The 21063-nt window shown below is 41.7% G+C and overlaps 1 protein-coding gene across 13 annotated transcripts in view; it reads left to right on the top strand.

The window, feature by feature from the left end:
- Pclo (piccolo (presynaptic cytomatrix protein)) overlaps positions 1–21063 on the top strand; it is a 358568-nt gene that overhangs the window by 148032 nt on the left and 189473 nt on the right. For 12 of the 13 annotated variants that reach the window (XM_063286636.1, XM_039108291.2, XM_063286639.1 and 9 more), the window contains exons 5-6: positions 10618–15685; positions 16042–18059. In XM_063286636.1, the coding sequence (XP_063142706.1) occupies positions 10618–15685; positions 16042–18059 (7086 nt within the window). The remainder of the gene's footprint in view (positions 1–10617; positions 15686–16041; positions 18060–21063) is intronic. The other variant, XM_039108295.2, reaches the window with a different exon arrangement.

Raw genomic sequence — 21063 nt, 5'->3', positions numbered from 1 at the left:
CCTACTAGATTCTAGGCATTTTTTAAAAAATCCTTTTCCCCTTATCTAACCTACACAGCTATTGATGATATGAATACTATGGTGGCTGTTATAAAAATAGGGGAATCAGATTTTATATCCCCAAATAAATGTGTGTACTTGGAAGCAAAGAGCAGAATGAGAATGTGAGTGCTGTCCTGATAACAAAGCCTCCAACACACCCACTATCTATAATGATCTTCCTCCTGGGACACTTCTGAAACACGGTCTGTCCTTATTCAACTCTTTTGAAACCTTTGCCACTACCTTTTTGGTAACTTTCACAGCCTTGTATATTTTTATTGTCTTATATCCATTTATCAACTTTTCCGTTTTAATAGTGTGTTGTTTATATTTCTTGTTGCTACATCATTTTATTTTATATTAAAATTTCCAAAATGCATTAAGTAAATTATTTAAAATTATTGTATATTATATTAAAATGAATATATTTGAATATAATATATTTGAAGTATACCACTTTAACCCACTTAGTTTCATGTTTTAAAATAATGTTACTATAAAATTCTGTTGTTTTACCTACTTACTCAAGCAGGAAACTTTTGAAATCTTTATTTCACAGATTATACTGAGAAAGTCCAGTCCTCTAAATGGAAACTAAAATTAACACATATTTTAGTGTGGACCTTGTTTTCTGTTTAAAATAACTGAAGGGTAAATGATATTCAAGTTATCTATAGACATTGAACACAATACCCGTATAATCTCAGTGAGGAATAATCTAGTGTTCTGGTGAACTATGTTATCTTTTTCTTGGGCTCAGTTTTATGGACTCAATCTGGATTTGGGTGATTTAGATACTCATATTTGCAGTCCATAAACTTTCTATAGATGATTAAAGATAGCCTCTGTCTTCACTTAAAATCAAGTCCAGAAAAATTAACCAAGTACTTACTGGTATCTGGGTTTGCAATTTTTTATGTACTCTAAATATCAGTTCTTAGCTCTACTAGTCATCAGAGACTTCTGTTTTCCTTCAATGTGGAAGGATACTGGATTCAACTCCTGTGGAAAGCACACTGACAAGTGTGACAGAGCATATGTGGTTTTGAGCATTTCCTCCCACTAGATACCCCACAAAGTACACCACTGTCAGAAGTGTTTCAAATAGTGCCAACTCATCTCTCTCTCTCTCTCTCTCTCTCTCTCTCTCTCTCTCTCTCTCTCTCTCTCACCAACTGTCCAATGGAAGCTCATGGGAAAGGGATTCTTTAATCCTTCCTGTGGATTAGTAATTTATTGACTCAGCTCCTGAAATTTTTAAATAATTGTTTAAATGTATAAAGTAGGAAAAGCCAAGTAGCTAAAATTCTATGCATGGAAAACATGCAATATAATATAGGCTAGTGTGGCAGAAAGTAGTGATAGTTTATTAAAAACTGAAAATGTTCTCTTTGCGGGGAAATGAAGGATAACACCTCTCTTTTAAAACTGCCTACAGCATCACTATTCTCTCTACCTGACTTCATCAAAGATTCAAATTTGTAAATGAGAAGAACCCAACTGAAATTTTATTCTTATTTTAGAATTTTGAAGGTTGCTCTAAATGGTGTTGAATGTAAAAAGTGAAACAGATAATAAAAAATGTCAATTTCCTGATCATTCAAATGAAAAACTGAATACTTTTTTAAATCAGTAATATTTTTACATCTGCATGTATGCTCTATATATTATAAAGTAGTATGTCTGGTTACTTTTATACCCTTAAATATTATCTGAACAGATTAATACTTTTCCTTAAATAAGTACACTCATAAATTTTTTGAAGCACCTGAGAAAAATTTCCAATCTTTAAGTCTAGTGTAATTAGAAATTGATCAGAAAACAGTCCACATTATATGGCCTTCACGTGTACCTTTGACTCTACCCTAGTTTGTAGTACTTCAAATGGCCATTTTGAAGATCAATAATTAGAGAAAACAAGATCCAGCTTATGGATTGTAATTTGCTTCCAATTTTCCCTTGTTAATAAGTGTCATTAATAAAGCAGTGTTAAGGACCAATTAGCCACAAGAAAGGTAAATGGGTGCCAAGTTCCAATATGCAGATCCTTTCAAAATGATTAATAATAGTAAAAAAGATTAGTTTGTAGGTGCCTTAAGTCAGTGAAGCATACGACCTGATTAATGAGTGATCTGATGTTTCACAACTAAACCATGTAGTTAATTAGGCCACTTTACTCTGTGAAGGGATACATACCTAAGCCTAGTTAGTGGAGAGAGAAATTAACATTACAAAGTTTTCGGGGTGTCCTGTTAAATGAGCATGACTGTATTTGAATCTGCCTGGGAGAGGCATTAAAATCAATTAATTGGTTGGTCATCAGCTACCCCTAAGATACTGTCAGACCACAAGCCTGTAGAATGAATATTCCATACCATTGCTGCCCTTGGATACAGAATAGAGACATCATCACTGCACCAGCATGACTGAAACCCGTGGACCATGCAAGACAGAGTCAGGACTAGAAGGGATGGTCAGGTAGGGTGCAGAGGAGTGAAGGAAGCATGGCTGCAGAAAAAAGCCATCCACAGGCAAGCGTAGGGAAGTATTTTAATATTTTATGTTAGCAGTTCTTGATTCCTTTTTGCTTTTTCTTTGTTACAGCCTGCGTACCCTGTCATAACCTTTCCTATAAAAATGTCAGGATAGACTTCAAATCCCATATTATGAAACTATAGTGTCTCTTTTAAGTTCAGTAATTGTTCCAAACAATAATATTTACTTTACCTTCATCTGTGAGAAGTTTTATTGCATCTTTATATTTTACCTTATATGTGGGCGCTAAAAAAACACAGAAATATTGTTATTGAAATTAAATTATGAAAGATCATATTTCGATTGACTTTTTTCTCCAGTGTCATGGTGTTCACTGTGAATGATGTGTAGGTGACATTAATTAAATTACGGACGTTGTATTGTGTTGTCAAAAGCTGCTCAGTGGAGACCACCAACACTGCTGACCCCTGCCCACATCCCTGGCCCAAGAGGAAACTGTATAAGGCCTCTGGGCTCCCGTGGGGGAGGGCCCAGGAGCTGCAGGACCCCTGTGCCTGAGACACCGCCAGAACCTGAAGGAAACAGACCGGATAAACAGTTCTCTGCACCCAAATCCCATGGGAGGGAGAGCTGAACCTTCAGAGAGGCAGACAAGCCTGGGAAACCAGAAGAGACTGCTCTCTGCACACACATCTCAGACGCCAGAGGAAAAAGCCAAAGACCATCTGGAACCCTGGTGCACTGAAGCTCCTGGAAGGGGCGGCACAGGTCTTCCTGGTTGCTGCCGCTGCAGAGAACCCGTGGGCAGCACCCCACGAGCGAACTTGAGCCTCGGGACCACAGGTAAGACCAACTTTTCTGCTGCAAGAAAGCTGCCTGGTGAACTCAAGACACAGGCCCACAGGAACAGCTGAAGACCTGTAGAGAGGAAAAACTACACGCCGGAAACCAGAACACTCTGTCCCCATAACTGACTGAAAGAGAGGAAAACAGGTCTACAGCACTCCTGACACACAGGCTTATAGGACAGTCTAGCCACTGTCAGAAATAGCAGAACAAAGTAACACTAGAGATAATCTGATGGCGAGAGGCAAGCGCAGGAACCCAAGCAACAGAAACCAAGACTACATGGCAACATCGGAGCCCAATTCTCCCATCAAAACAAACATGTAATATCCAAACACACCAGAAAAGCAAGATGTAGTTTCAAAATCATTTTTGATCATGATGCTGGAGGACTTCAAGAAAGATGTGAAGAACTCCCTTAGAGAACAAGTAGAAGCCTACAGAGAGGAATCACAAAAATGCCTGAAAGAATCGCAAAAATCCCTGAAAGAATTCCAGGAAAACATAAATAAACAAGTAGAAGCCCATAGAGAGGAGACACAAAAATCCCTGAAAGAATTCCAGGAAAACATAAATAAACAAGTAGAAGCCCATAGAGAGGAGACACAAAAATCCCTGAAAGAATTCCAGGAAAACACAATCCAACAGTTGCAGGAATTAAAAATGGAAATAGAAGCAATCAAGAAAGAACACATGGAAACAACCCTGGATATAGAAAACCAAAAGAAGAGACAAGGAGCTGTAGATACAAGCTTCACCAACAGAATAGAAGAGATGGAAGAGAGAATCTCAGGAGCAGAAGATTCCATAGAAATCATTGACTCAACTGTCAAAGATAATGTAAAGCGGAAAAAGCTACTGGTCCAAAACATACAGGAAATCCAGGACTCAATGAGAAGATCAAACCTAAGGATAATAGGTATAGAAGAGAGTGAAGACTCCCAGCTCAAAGGACCAGTAAATATCTTCAACAAAATCATAGAAGAAAACTTCCCTAACCTAAAAAAAGAGATACCCATAGACATACAAGAAGCCTACAGAACTCCAAATAGATTGGACCAGAAAAGAAACACCTCCCGTCACATAATTGTCAAAACACCAAACGCACAAAATAAAGAAAGAATATTAAAAGCAATAAGGGAAAAAGGTCAAGTAACATATAAAGGGAGACCTATCAGAATCACACCAGACTTCTCGCCAGAAACTATGAAGGCCAGAAGATCCTGGACTGATGTCATACAGACCCTAAGAGAACACAACTGCCAGCCCAGGTTACTGTATCCAGCAAAACTCTCAATTAACATTGATGGAGAAACCAAGATATTCCATGACAAAACCAAATTTATACAATATCTTTCTACAAATCCAGCACTACAAAGGATAATAAATGGTAAAGCCCAACATAAGGAGGCAAGCTATACCCTAGAAGAAGCAAGAAACTAATCGTCTTGGCAACAAAACAAAGAGAATGAAAGCACACAAACATAACCTCACATCCAAATATGAATATAACGGGAAGCAATAATCACTATTCCTTAATATCTCTCAATATCAATGGCCTCAACTCCCCAATAAAAAGACATAGATTAACAAACTGGATACGCAACGAGGACCCTGCATTCTGCTGCCTACAGGAAACACACCTCAGAGACAAAGACAGACACTACCTCAGAGTGAAAGGCTGGAAAACAACTTTCCAAGCAAATGGTCAGAAGAAGCAAGCTGGAGTAGCCATTCTAATATCAAATAAAATCAATTTCCAACTAAAAGTCATCAAAAAAGATAAGGAAGGACACTTCATATTCATCAAAGGAAAAATCCACCAAGATGAACTCTCAATCCTAAATATCTATGCCCCAAATACAAGGGCACCGACATACGTAAAAGAAACCTTACTAAAGCTCAAAACACACATTGCACCTCACACAATAATAGTGGGAGATTTCAACACCCCACTCTCATCAATGGACAGATCATGGAAACAGAAATTAAACAGTGATGTCGACAGACTAAGAGAAGTCATGAGCCAAATGGACTTAACGGATATTTATAGAACATTCTATCCTAAAGCAAAAGGATATACCTTCTTCTCAGCTCCTCATGGTACTTTCTCCAAAATTGACCATATAATTGGTCAAAAAACGGGCCCCAACAGGTACAGAAAGATAGAAATAATCCCATGCGTGCTATCGGACCACCACGGCCTAAAACTGGTCTTCAATAACAATAAGGGAAGAATGCCCACATATACGTGGAAATTGAACAATGCTCTACTCAATGATAACCTGGTCAAGGAAGAAATAAAGAAAGAAATTAAAAATTTTTTAGAATTTAATGAAAATGAAGATACAACATACCCAAACTTATGGGACACAATGAAAGCTGTGCTAAGAGGAAAACTCATAGCGCTGAGTGCCTGCAGAAAGAAACAGGAAAGAGCATATGTCAGCAGCTTGACAGCACACCTAAAAGCTCTAGAACAAAAAGAAGCAAATACACCCAGGAGGAGTAGAAGGCAGGAAATAATCAAACTCAGAGCTGAAATCAACCAAGTAGAAACAAAAAGGACCATAGAAAGAATCAACAGAACCAAAAGTTGGTTCTTTGAGAAAATCAACAAGATAGATAAACCCTTAGCCAGACTAACGAGAGGACACAGAGAGTGCGTCCAAATTAACAAAATCAGAAACGAAAAGGGAGACATAACTACAGATTCAGAGGAAATTCAAAAAATCATCAGATCTTACTATAAAAACCTATATTCAACAAAACGTGAAAATCTTCAGGAAATAGACAATATCCTAGACAGATACCAGGTATCGAAGTTAAATCAGGAACAGATAAACCAGTTAAACAACCCCATAACTCCTAAGGAAATAGAAGCAGTCATTAAAGGTCTCCCAACCAAAAAGAGCCCAGGTCCAGACAGGTTTAGTGCAGAATTCTATCAAACCTTCATAGAAGACCTCATACCAATATTATCCGAATTATTCCACAAAATTGAAACAGATGGAGCACTACCGAATTCCTTCTATGAAGCCACAATTACTCTTATACCTAAACCACACAAAGACACAACAAAGAAAGAGAACTTCAGACCAATTTCCCTTATGAATATCGACGCAAAACTACTCAATAAAATTCTGGCAAACCGAATTCAAGAGCACATCAAAACAATCATCCACCATGATCAAGTAGGCTTCATCCCAGGCATGCAGGGATGGTTTAATATACGGAAAACCATCAACGTGATCCATTATATAAACAAACTGAAAGAACAGAACCACATGATCATTTCATTAGATGCTGAGAAAGCATTTGACAAAATTCAACACCCCTTCATGATAAAAGTCCTGGAAAAAATAGGAATTCAAGGCCCATACCTAAACATAGTAAAAGCCATATACAGCAAACCAGTTGCTAACATTAAACTAAATGGAGAGAAACTTGAAGCAATCCCTCTAAAATCAGGGACTAGACAAGGCTGCCAACTCTCTCCCTACTTATTCAATATAGTTCTTGAAGTTCTAGCCAGAGCAATCAGACAACAAAAGGAGATCAAGGGGATACAGATCGGAAATGAAGAGGTCAAAATATCACTATTTGCAGATGACATGATAGTATATTTAAGTGATCCGAAAAGTTCCACCAGAGAACTACTAAAGCTGATAAACAACTTCAGCAAAGTGGCTGGGTATAAAATTAACTCAAATAAATCAGTTGCCTTCCTCTATACAAAAGAGAAACAAGTCGAGAAAGAAATTAGGGAAACGACACCCTTCATAATAGACCCAAATAATATAAAGTACCTCGGTGTGACTTTAACCAAGCAAGTAAAAGATCTGTACAATAAGAACTTCAAGACACTGAGGAAAGAAATTGAAGAAGACCTCAGAAGATGGAAAGATCTCCCATGCTCATGGATTGGCAGGATTATTATAGTAAAAATGGCCATTTTACCAAAAGCAATCTACAGATTCAATGCAATCCCCATCAAAATACCAATCCAATTCTTCAAAGAGTTAGACAGAACAATTTGCGAATTCATCTGGAATAACAAAAACCCCAGGATAGCTAAAGTTATCCTCAACAATAAAAGGACTTCAGGGGGAATCACTACCCCTGAACTCAAGCAGCATTACAGAGCAATAGTGATAAAAACTGCATGGTATTGGTACAGAGACAGACAGATAGACCAATGGAATAGAATTGAAGACCCAGAAATGAACCCACACACCTATGGTCACTTGATTTTTGACAAAGGAGCCAAAACCATCCAATGGAAAAAAGATAGCATTTTCAGCAAATGGTGCTGGTTCAACTGGAGGGCAACATGTAGAAGAATGCAGATCGATCCATCCTTATCACCCTGTACAAAGCTTAAGTCCAAGTGGATCAAGGACCTCCACATCAAACCAGACACACTCAAAGTAATAGAAGAAAAACTAGGGAAGCATCTGGAACACATGGGCACTGGAAAAAATTTCCTGAACAAAACACCAATGGCTTATGCTCTAAGATCAAGAATCGACAAATGGGATCTCATAAAACTGCAAAGCTTCTGTAAGGCAAAGGACACTGTGGTTAGGACAAAACGGCAACCAACAGATTGGGAAAAGATCTTTACCAATCCTACAACAGATAGAGGCCTTATATCCAAAATATACAAAGAACTCAAGAAGTTAGACCGCAGGGAGACAAATAACCCTATTAAAAAATGGGGTTCAGAGCTAAACAAAGAATTCACAGCTGAGGAATGCCGAATGGCTGAGAAACACCTAAAGAAATGTTCAACATCTTTAGTCATAAGGGAAATGCAAATCAAAACAACCCTGAGATTTCACCTCACACCAGTGTGAATGGCTAAGATCAAAAACTCAGGTGACAGCAGATGCTGGCGAGGATGTGGAGAAAGAGGAACACTCCTCCACTATTGGTGGGATTGCAGACTGGTAAAACCATTCTGGAAATCAGTCTGGAGGTTCCTCAGAAAATTGGACATTGAACTGCCTGAGGATCCAGCTATACCTCTCTTGGGCATATACCCAAAAGATGCTTCAACATATAAAAGAGACACGTGCTCCACTATGTTCATCGCAGCCTTATTTATAATAGCCAGAAAATGGAAAGAACCCAGATGCCCTTCAACAGAGGAATGGATACAGAAAATGTGGTACATCTACACAATGGAATATTACTCAGCTATCAAAAACAACGAGTTTATGAAATTCGTAGGCAAATGGTTGGAACTGGAAAATATCATGCTGAGTGAGCTAACCCAATCACAGAAAGACATACATGGTATGCACTCATTGATAAGTGGCTATTAGCCCAAATGCTTGAATTACCCTAGATCCCTAGAACAAACGAAACTCAAGATGGATGATCAAAATGTGAATGCTTCACTCCTTCTTTAAATGAGGAAAAAGAATACCCTTGGCAGGGAAGAGAGAGGCAAAGATTAAAACAGAGACTGAAGGAACACCCATTCAGAGCCTGCCCCACATGTGGCCCATACATATACAGCCACCCAATTAGACAAGATGGATGAAGCAAAGAAGTGCAGATCGACAGGAGCTGGATGTAGATCGCTCCTGAGAAACACAGCCAGAATACAGCAAATAGAGGCGAATACCAGCAGCAAACCACTGAACTGAGAATAGAACCCCCGTTGAAGGAATCAGAGAAAGAACTGGGAGAGCTTGAAGGGGCTCGAGACCCCATATGTACAACAATGCCAAGCAACCAGAGCTTCCACGGACTAAGCCACTACCTAAAGACTATACATGGACTGACCCTGGACTCTGACCCCATAGGTAGCAATGAATATCCTAGTAAGAGCACCAGTGGAAGGGGAAGCCCTGGGTCCTGCTAAGACTGAACCCCCAGTGAACTAGACTATGGGGGGAGGGCGGCAATGGGGGGGAGGGTTGGGAGGGTAACACCCATAAGGAAGGGGAGGGGGAAGGGGGATGTTTGCCCGGAAACCGGGAAAGGGAATAACACTTGAAATGTATATAAGAAATACTCAAATTAATAAAAAAAAAAGGCCATAAAAAAAAAAAAGCTGCTCAGTGTCATTATGGGGGATGGGGTGACACACATCTGTCCATTCAGGAAAGCTGTTTGTTGCTCAGTCTGCTTATTTTTTTTATTAGACATTTTTTATTTACATTTCAAGTGTTATTTCCTTTCCCAGCCTGATTTCCTGTACAACCCAGGACCATTCTCTCAAGGATGATACCAGACACCATGAGCTCACACTTCCTTGTCAACCACTAATCAGGGAAAATGCCTTACAGTCAGTTCTTACAGAGGCATTTTCTCAGATGAGACCCGCTGCTTTCCACTAACTCCGGTTCATGATGAGTTAACATGAGCACAGATGAGTTGGAGGAGGAAGAACCATAATCAGAACATATAATATGGAAATATTTTTTAAAGAAAAAGGACTATATATATATATATATGGGCAGGAGAAGAAGATAAAGAGAGAGGGAGAAAGGAGTGGATGGGGGTGGGTATCCCTACTCTATGTCCACGAAGACCAGTCTTTAGATTCTAACACCTATGTATGGCCATGTTCACCTGTAACAGCAACCCTGAGGTAGGGAATGGGAACACGGGTACCAGAAACAGAAGATCTCGTTGGCTCAGTGGTCACCTGGCCTAGCCAAAAGAAAACAAACAAACAAACAAACAAACAGATAAACAAAAACTCTAGCAGGCTGCAGGTCTAACAAGTGGCCAAGTGTCGAGGGAATTGGAGGAAGAATGAAGAACAGAATATCTGCTGGTCTCTGGCCTCCCAAAACATACTCACACATATGCAGGAGAGAATGAGAGAAGGAGCGAGAGACAGAGGGAGGGAGAGACTGACCTTTTTCTTTTCTTCTAACAACTTGAAGTAAATATACAAATACAGGTAATATATTTGAAGGAAAGTAGAATTAAAATGTAAATGGGGCATCATAGAATTAATGGAGGAAAAGACCAAGGCATATTGACAATTAATGTGTAATTTAATTGACATTAAAGGAAAAGTAACTTATGTTAGTGAATATCAACTGTTTTTCATTTTGTTCTCATACTAACATTTTAAAAGCTGTCATTGTGTACTTGAATTTCCCCATAATTGTCTCTCACTTATGATGGTTCCTTAATGACAATAAAGATAAACACATGACTCGTTTGACTCTAACACGTTTGTCTCTGTCTTCTCTACTCTGCTAGGAAAAGGAAGAGGATAAATCAGACACTTCCAGTTCTCAGCAACCCAAGAGCCCACAAGGCCTGAGTGACACAGGATATTCTTCTGATGGAATATCAGGTTCCCTTGGGGAAATCCCAAGCCTTATACCCAGTGATGAGAAAGATTTGCTGAAAGGACTCAAAAAAGATTCTTTCTCACAAGAAAGCAGCCCTTCCAGCCCCTCAGACTTAGCTAAGTTGGAAAGTACAGTACTATCCATTTTGGAAGCTCAGGCAAGTACACTTGTTGGTGAAAAAGCAGAAAAGAAAACACAGCCCCAGAAGATTTCTCCTGAAAAGCCACAGGACCAGCAGAAAACTCAGACTGCATCCGAAACACTGGATATTACTATTTCAGAAGAGGAGATCAAAGAGAGTCAAGAAAAGAAAGTTAGTCCAAAAAAGGATAGCGAGCAAGGTTTTCCTTCCAGAAAGGAGCACAAAGAGAAGCCTGAGCTGGTTGATGACCTAAGTCCGCGAAGGGCATCCTATGATTCGGTCGAAGACAGCAGCGAAAGTGAAAACTCCCCTGTTGTCCGTAGGAAGCGGAGAACTAGTATTGGTTCGTCAAGCAGCGATGAGTATAAGCAGGAAGACAGTCAAGGTTCGGGGGAAGAGGAGGACTTCATTCGAAAACAGATTATAGAAATGAGTGCTGATGAGGATGCTTCAGGCTCTGAGGATGAAGAGTTCATCAGGAGTCAGCTCAAAGAGATCAGTGGCGTTGGTGAGAGCCAGAAGAGGGAGGAAGCAAAGGGGAAAGGAAAAGGCGTGGCCGGGAAACACCGACGACTGACTCGAAAGAGCAGTACCAGCTTCGATGACGATGCAGGGAGGCGTCATTCCTGGCATGACGAGGATGATGAAACTTTTGATGAAAGTCCTGAACTCAAATTCCGAGAAACTAAAAGCCAGGAGAGTGAAGAACTCGTCGTCGCTGGAGGAGGAGGGTTGCGGCGATTTAAGACAATAGAACTCAATAGTACAATAGCAGACAAGTACTCTTCAGAATCCTCTCAGAAAAAGACAATTTTGTATTTCGATGAAGAGCCAGAATTAGAAATGGAAAGTCTGACAGACTCACCCGAAGACAGATCTAGGGGAGAGGGATCCTCTAGTCTCCATGCATCCAGCTTCACTCCTGGCACATCCCCTACGTCAGTATCGTCCCTTGATGAGGACAGTGACAGTAGCCCAAGTCACAAAAAAGGAGAAAGCAAGCAGCAGCGCAAAGCTCGGCACAGGTCGCATGGCCCTCTGTTACCTACCATTGAAGATTCCTCCGAGGAAGAAGAACTGAGGGAGGAAGAAGAATTACTAAAAGAACAAGAGAAGCAGCGAGAATTGGAACAGCAACAGAGGAAGAGTTCTAGTAAGAAATCGAAGAAAGACAAAGATGAACTTCGAGCCCAGAGAAGACGAGAAAGACCAAAGACACCGCCCAGTAATCTCTCTCCCATCGAGGACGCATCCCCCACAGAAGAACTGCGCCAGGCAGCAGAAATGGAGGAGCTACACAGATCCTCTTGCTCTGAATACTCACCTAGCATAGAATCAGATCCAGAAGGATTCGAAATAAGCCCCGAGAAAATAATAGAAGTTCAAAAAGTTTACAAATTGCCCGCAGCTGTGTCTTTATACTCACCAACAGACGAGCAATCTGTTATGCAGAAAGAAGGTGTTCAGAAGGCATTAAAAAGTGCTGAGGAGATGTATGAAGAAATGATGCAGAAACCCCACAAGTACAAAGCTTTCCCAGCTGCAAATGAGAGAGACGAAGTGTTTGAGAAAGAGCCATTGTATGGTGGTATGTTAATAGAGGACTACATTTACGAGTCTTTAGTAGAGGACACGTACAATGGGTCAGTAGATGGCAGTCTGCTCACCAGGCAAGAGGAGCAAAACGGGTTTATGCAGCAGAGAGGGAGAGAACAAAAAGTAAGACTGCAGGAACAGATTTACGATGACCCCATGCAGAAAATCTCAGACCTCCAGAAGGAGTTTTATGAATTAGAAAGCTTACACTCTGTTGTGCCTCAAGAAGACATTGTTTCAAGCTCTTACATCATTCCAGAAAGCCATGAGATAGTGGATCTGGGTAGCATGGTGATGTCTACCAGCGAAGAAAAGAAATTGTTAGATGCCGACTCGGCGTATGAAGAACTCATGAGGCGGCAGCAGGTGCAGGTAACAGATGGCTCCAGCCCCGTACAGACTACCATTGGGGATGACATGGCAGAGTCCACTCTGGACTTCGACAGGGTGCAAGATGCGTCTTTGACATCAAGTATCCTTTCTGGAGCATCTCTTACAGACTCAACCAGCAGTGCCACTCTCTCTATCCCAGATGTTAAGATAACCCAACATTTTTCAGCAGAAGAACTTGAGGATGAATATGTAACTGATTATACAAGAGAAATTCAAGAAATAATTGCCCACGAGTCACTTATATTGACTTACTCTGAGCCTTCCGAAAGTGCGACGTCTGTCCCGCCTTCTGACACACCTTCTCTCACGTCCTCTATTTCTTCGGTTTGCACCACAGACAGCTCCTCACCTGTCACTACCCTCGACAGCCTAACAACTGTTTATACAGAGCCAGCAGATGTAATGACTAAATTTAAAGACTCTGAGGAAATTTCTTCAACTTATTTTCCAGGCAGCATTATCGACTATCCAGAAGATATAAGTGTATCTTTAGATCGGACCATCATGCCAGAAAGTCGAACTAATGAGGATCAGATTGTGCTTTCTTTCTCCGGTATGGCACCTTCTGTCGTAGAATCTGTAGGAACTAAGCCTGAGAGGCCACAAGCTGACACTATTTCCACTGACTTACCTATATCTGAAAAGGATTTGATAAAAGGCAAGAAAGAGACTGGGGATGGGATTATTTTGGAAGTTTTGGATGCTTACAAAGATAAGAGGGAAGAATCAGAGGCTGAACTAACGAAAATCAGCTTGCCCGAGCCTGGGTTGGCCCAAGCGCCTTCTTCCGTAACAGCCCCTCAAATTAAGGAACAACATGTGTCTCCTCATTCTGTATCTGGAAAAATTTCTGGTCAGGAAAAGCCCACATACAGGTTACCATCTGGCAGTCTTCCTGTTTCTACCCATCCATCTAAATCTCGTCCGTTTTTCCGAAGTTCTTCTTTGGACATATCAGCCCAGCCACCTCCTCCCCCTCCACCACCTCCTCCTCCCCCTCCACCTCCTCCCCCTCCACCACCCCCACCATTGCCACCAGCAACTTCTCCTAAGCCACCCACTTATCCCAAAAAAAAGTTGGCGGTTGCAGCTACAGTGACTTCAACTACTATTGTTACAACCCATGTTGATGCTCTAACTACGGTAGAGGCCGCAGCTGCTCGCAGGAGCAATGGGCTGCCTGCCACTAAAATGTGTGCTACTGCACCTCCTCCTGTGCCTCCTAAGCCTTCTCAAATTCCAACTGGACTTGTATTTACACATAGGCCAGAGGCAATCAAACCTCCAATTGCCCCCAAGCCAGCAGTTCCTCAGATTCCAGTTACTACACAGAAACCAACAGATACGTGTCCCAAGCCAACAGGTCTATCTTTAACTTCAACTATGTCCTTAAATTTAGTGACTTCAGCAGACTACAAGCTTCCTTCCCCTACCTCTCCACTTTCCCCACACTCTAACAAATCCTCACCAAGATATTCTAAGTCTCTCATGGACACTTACGTGGTTATTACATTGCCCTCGGAACCTGGGACTCCAACAGATTCTTCTGCTCAAGCCATTACAAGTTGGCCCTTGGGATCACCCCCAAAAGATCTGGTTTCCCTCGAAACAGTATTTTCTGTCGTTCCTCCCATGACAGCTACAGAAATTCCAAGTGCTTCACAGCCAACCCTTTATGCATCTGGAGCTTTGGGGACATTCTCTGCTGGCCCTGCTGTAACGCCGTCTCTGTTTCAAACAGTACCAACTCCACTTACACAGTTTCTTCCAGCGGAAGTTTCAAAACCCGAAGTTTCTGCAGTGAGAAGCACAGTCCCAAGTGTTGCTCCCAGAAGTGTTTCCATACCAATTCCTCCAGAGCCGCTTGCTCTAGACAGGCATCAGTACAAGGAAAACGGAAAGTTGCCCCTTGTAGGCGATGCCATTGATTTGCGTACGATACCAAAAACAGAGGAAAAAGCAACTGAAAAATGTATGGATCTTTCTGCTTCTGCAGTGGATGTGAAAAGGCAGACCACAGTGAACGAAGTTTACAGGAGACAAATTAGTGCTGTCCAACCGTCTATCATAAACCTCAGTGCAGCTTCCTCCTTGGTAACTCCAATCACCATGGACTCTAAGACAGTGGCTGTGGTCACCTGCACAGATACTACAGTGTACACAACAGGCACAGAAAGCCAAGGAGGTATAGAGCATGCAGTAACATCACCACTCCAGCTCACTACATCAAAACATACCGAGTTACCATACAGGAAACCTAGTAGCCAGGCTTTTCCTACAATCCGAGATGAAGCACCCATCAACTTATCATTAGGTCCTTCAGCTCAGGCAGTGATGCTGGCTGTCACGAAGCCCGTCACTGTACCTCCTGTCGGCGTCACAAATGGATGGACTGACAGCACTCTATCTCAGGGGGTCGCTGATGGAGAAGTAGTAGATCTCAGCACATCAAAATCTCACAGAACTGTCGTGACAATGGATGAATCTACGTCAAACGTGGTGACCAAAATCATAGAGGATGATGAAAAACCAGTTGATCTGACCGCAGGAAGACGAGCGGTGTGCTGTGATATGGTTTACACGTTGCCCTTTGGAAGGAGCTGCACGGCACAGCAGCCTGCAACCACCCTTCCCGAAGACCGTTTTGGTTACAGGGATGACCACTATCAATATGACAGATCAGGGCCCTATGGTTACAGGGGGATTGGCGGAATGAAACCTTCCATGTCAGATACCAATTTAGCAGAAGCTGGACACTTTTTCTATAAAAGTAAGAATGCCTTTGATTATTCTGGAGGAACTGGTGCAGCAGTAGACCTGACTTCTGGGAGAGTGTCTACAGGTCAGTATGGTGTAGCCACAGACCCTGCCTTGAAATGTCATTATGGTGTTATGCATCTCGTTTCAGGATGAAAAATATCCCCGCTCCGGGTTTTGTTTACATTTTTGCTTCCGTTGGATGATTTGGCGATACATTTTAAAGTACATGTGCATTTTTGTTTCTCCATGGTTCTTGCTGTTGTTGTTGCCTGCATGTGCCTGCATGTTCAACATTGCTTTTCTTCCGCATCTAATTAGGCTAACCTGTGGATTTGCATGCAGTCCCATTCATTGTGCTCATCAGGATAAAAGGGCTCTCAGACCCAAACAGCATCATTCATTCTGAGCACTGGACTATAACTCTACCCTGTATTTCAGGTGAGGTAATGGATTATTCAAGCAAGACTACAGGTCCATACCCAGAAACACGCCAAGTCATTTCGGGAGTTGGGATTAGTACCCCACAGTATTCCACTGCAAGAATGACTCCACCTCCTGGACCCCAGTATGGTGTGGGAAGTGTTTTGAGGTCATCTAATGGTGTTGTCTATTCTTCAGTAGCAACTCCAATCCCCTCCACATTTGCTATCACCACTCAACCGGGCTCTATTTTCAGCACCACGGTCAGGGATTTATCTGGCATTCCTACCACAGATGCAATGACTTCATTATCAGCCCTGCATCAAAGCCAGCCAATGCCTCGATCGTATTTCATAACAACAGGTGCGTCAGAAACAGACATCGCAGTAACCGGTATTGACATCAATGCCAGTCTGCAAACTATTACCATGGAAACTCTTCCTGCTGAGGCAATGGACTCTGTTCCTACCTTAACCACAGCGTCTGAGGTGTTTTCTGAGGTGGTCGGAGAGGAAAGCACCCTTCTAATTGTCCCTGATGAAGACAAACAACAACAGCAACTTGACTTGGAGCGAGAGCTCCTGGAACTGGAGAAAATTAAGCAACAGCGCTTTGCTGAAGAACTGGAGTGGGAACGTCAGGAGATTCAGAGGTTCCGAGAACAAGAGAAGATCATGGTTCAAAAGAAGCTGGAGGAGCTGCAGTCTATGAAGCAGCACCTTCTCTATCAACAAGAGGAAGAGCGGCAGGCACAGTTCATGATGAGGCAGGAGACGCTAGCTCAGCAACAGTTACAGCTTGAGCAGATCCAACAGCTGCAACAACAGCTCCACCAGCAGCTCGAGGAACAAAAACTTCGCCAGATCTACCAGTATAATTATGACCCCTCTGGGACCTCTTCTCCTCAAACCACCACTGAACAGGCCATTTTAGAGGGTCAATATGCTGCTACAGAGGGCAGTCAGTTTTGGGCCACTGAAGATGCCACCACTACGGCGTCTACTGTGGTTGCCATTGAAATCCCACAGAGCCAAGGATGGTACACCGTTCAGTCTGATGGTGTGACTCAGTACATTGCCCCACCTGGTATCCTGAGCACTGTTTCAGAGATACCTCTGACAGATGTTGTTGTGAAAGAGGAGAAGCAACCCAAAAAGAGAAGTTCTGGAGCTAAAGTTCGGGGGCAGTATGATGAGATGGGGGAAAGCGTGGCAGACGATCCACGAAATTTAAAAAAGATAGTGGACAGTGGCGTGCAAACTGACGACGAAGAAACTGCTGATCGGAGTTACGCAAGTAGGAGAAGAAGAACTAAAAAAAGCGTGGATACCAGTGTCCAAACTGATGACGAAGATCAGGATGAGTGGGACATGCCTTCTAGGTCCAGGAGAAAAGCGCGAACAGGGAAATACGGAGATAGCACCGCAGAGGGTGACAAGACCAAGCCCCTTTCCAAAGTCTCCAGTGTAGCGGTTCAGACAGTTGCAGAGATATCTGTGCAAACTGAGCCAGTGGGAACCATAAGAACACCTTCCATACGAGCACGGGTGGATGCCAAGGTAGAAATAATTAAACACATTTCAGCACCTGAAAAGACTTACAAAGGGGGCAGTTTAGGATGCCAAACAGAAACAGATTCAGACACACAGAGCCCTCCATATCTGGGTGCCACATCTCCACCCAAAGACAAGAAACGCCCAACACCTTTAGAAATTGGTTATTCTTCTTCTCACCTTCGGGCAGACCCCACAGTCCAGCTGGCTCCTTCCCCACCCAAATCTCCAAAAGTCCTTTACTCACCCATCTCACCACTTTCCCCAGGCAACGCCTTAGAACCAGCCTTTGTACCTTATGAAAAACCCCTCCCTGATGACATAAGTCCACAGAAAGTACTCCATCCAGATATGGCTAAAGTTCCCCCGGCAAGCCCTAAGACAGCCAAGATGATGCAGCGTTCAATGTCTGACCCAAAGCCTCTGAGTCCAACAGCAGACGAAAGTTCCAGGGCTCCTTTTCAGTATTCCGAGGGCTTCACGGTAAGAGAGATTCTATTCAGTTAGAAGACAATGGATGAGTTGATGTTTATCATGTGTTTGCAGATTTAGAAGGTAACAAAATTAATATATAGAAAGTGAGATATTAAAATTGAGGGAGGACTGTGCCGTTATAAATAATTGAGGGAGGACTGTGCCGTTATTAATGTGGCAGGGGATGCGGGGGAGCGGTGGGAAGAGGAAAGGCCACATTCAAAAATTTGTTTTATGAAGTTTGAGTCTAAAGTTCCGCTTTAGTATCAAAATGTCTGAATTGTAGACTGTTCGCAATGTATTTTACTAACATTCCTTTTACTCACGTGATGGGATAAACATTGATTATAAACATACAAGGAAAAGGATGAAACAAGATCAGGGGTATCAAATCTCATTATTGGAGTGTTGCTCGAATGCATGTGGCCAGACTCTTCTATCCAGGATATTCATTGTAAAAGCTTAGCATAAACTCATTAACCAAGACAGGGGCAGATGAAAGTACGATACCTTAGGTCCAGTTCACCTATGCTTATTTCATTTGTGGAAATTTTCTTAAACTGACCTCAAATGAACCTCACTGCTAGAGTTTGTAGAAGTGTGACTAAATATTTTTGGTTTGATAGTAGAGATTATTCTATGGGTCTTACTTTTGCCTCCAGGGAATAAATAAATATGTTAGGCATGGAAAGATTCTGTAAATGTGAATGAAAATGTTAATTAATCATAACAACAGGCATATTGTAATTAATAAAATCGATTATATATGGTTTAAGTACGAGTTAAGTTTTAGAAAAGAAACTTTTCAAATTAATGTTTTCCCTAATGAAGTAGCTTTTTTTTAACTGTGAAACTTATAAATTCAAGCTGCTGTTTCCATTGATCTCTATGTGATAAACAGGGTCCATACTCTAAATTATATAATATAATATAACATGATATAATATAATTTGTAGTTATATAGCTATGATGCTTATAATCATACTAATTCAAATTTTATATCTAAATTCTCCATATTTGTGGTAGCTTATTATCTTCTGTATTTCCTTCTTTCTTTTTCTGAATTATTTGTTATTTATTCACTTTACAGCCTGGTTGAAGACCCCCTACCTCCTTTCCTCCCAGTCTCACCCTTACACCCCCACTCACCATTTTCTCCCCCTACCCTCCTCAGAGAAAGGGAAGCCCACCATGAGTACAGCAAGTCAGAGCAAGACTAAGCACATCCCCTTCCACTGAGGGCAGACAAGGCAGCATAGCTACGGGAAAGGGATCCAAAGGCTTAAGCCCTCCCCCAATTGTTAGGACATGCACATGAAGGACAAGCTGCACATCTGCCACATATGTGTAAGAGGGCTAGTTCCCGCCTATGCATGCTCTTTGGTTGGTGGTTCAGTTGAAATGAGCCCCCATGGTCCAAGGTTAGTTTACACTGAAGGGTTTTTTGTGGTATCCTTGACTACTCCAGCTCTCTCATTCCTCCCACTTTTCCACCAGTCTCTCTGAGCTCCTCCTATTATTTGTCTGTGGTTCTCTGCATCTGTTTCTATCAGCTGCTGGATGGATGAATCCTATCAGAAGACAGTTATGCTAGGCTCCTTATAATATTAACAGTGTCAGGGGTTGGCTCTCTCCCATGGAATGGGTCTCAAGTTGGCCAGTCATTGTTTGGCCTTGACCTTAATCTCTTTTCCAACTTTATCCTTATATTTCTTGTAGGCATAACAAATTGGGTCAAAGGTTTTGTGGATGGGTTGGTGACCTTATCCCTCTACTCACAGTCCTACCTGGCTACAAGCAGTGGTCACTTTAGACTTCTTAACCCACCCCTAATGCTAAGAATCTCAGCTAAAGTTATCCACATAAACTCCCTGGAGCCTCCCCATCACTGCTCTCTGTCACATCCTAGAAATTCCCCCTTCAATGACTTAGATTCAGTCACCTGGCACTCTCTCCCCAGTTCTTACTAAACCTGATAGCCCCATTCCTTTCCCCATCCCTTCTCTCACCCAGCTTTCTTCCTTCATCTACCCCTTATGACCCCTTCTGAATAAGATTTAAGCATTCTCCCTTGAGTACTCCTTGTTACTCAGCTTATTTTGTTCTATAGGGTATAGCATGTATATCCTGTATTTGTATCCTGTATTATGGTTAATATCCACTTACCCGTGAGTACATACCATGCATGTTCTTTGGGACTGGGTTATCTCACTCAGGATGACATTCTCTAGCTTGATTCATTTGCCTGCAAATTTCATGATGTCTTTCTCTTTAATAGCTAAATAGCCCATTGTGTAAATGAACCACATTTTCAAAATCCATTCTTCTGTTGAGGGACATGTAGGTTGTTTACATATTCTGGTTATTATGAATAAAGCTGCTATGGACACAGTTGTGCAAGTATCCTTGTGTTATGGTGGGGAATCTTTCAGGTATATGCCCAGGAATGGTATAACTGGGTCTTGAGGTAGAACTATACCCATTTTTTAGAGACATCACCAGATTGATTTCCAGAGTGGTTGTACAAATCTGTACTCCCACCAATGGAGAAATGTTATCCTTACCCCACATCCTTGCTAGCATGTACTGTCACTTGAGGTTTTTGATCTTAACCATTCTTATATGCGTAAATGGAATCTCAGAGTCATTTTGATTTGCATTTCCCTTATGACGAACGACATTGAAGATTTTTTTAAATGACTCTAAGCCATTAGAGATTCCTCTGCTGAGAATTCGCTGTTTAACTCTGTATCCAATTTTTAATTAGATTATTTGGTTTGTTGGCGTTTAATTTTTTGAGTTTTTTGAGTGTTTTAGATATTAGCTCTCTGTCAGATGTAGGATTGGTAAAGATCTTTTCCCATTCTTTAGGCTGCCATTCTGTCCCATTGATGTTGTCCTTTGATTTACAGAAGCTTTTCAGTTTCATGAGATCTTATTTATTATTAATTGTTGCCCTTAGTACATGAGCTGTTGGTGTTCTGTTCAGGAAGTTGCCTCTTTTGCCAGTCTG

This window comes from Rattus norvegicus, chromosome 4 (assembly GCF_036323735.1).
Source record: "Rattus norvegicus strain BN/NHsdMcwi chromosome 4, GRCr8, whole genome shotgun sequence".
In the NCBI taxonomy this organism is placed as follows: Eukaryota; Metazoa; Chordata; class Mammalia; order Rodentia; family Muridae; genus Rattus; species Rattus norvegicus.
This window is presented reverse-complemented; position numbering and strand designations above follow the sequence as displayed.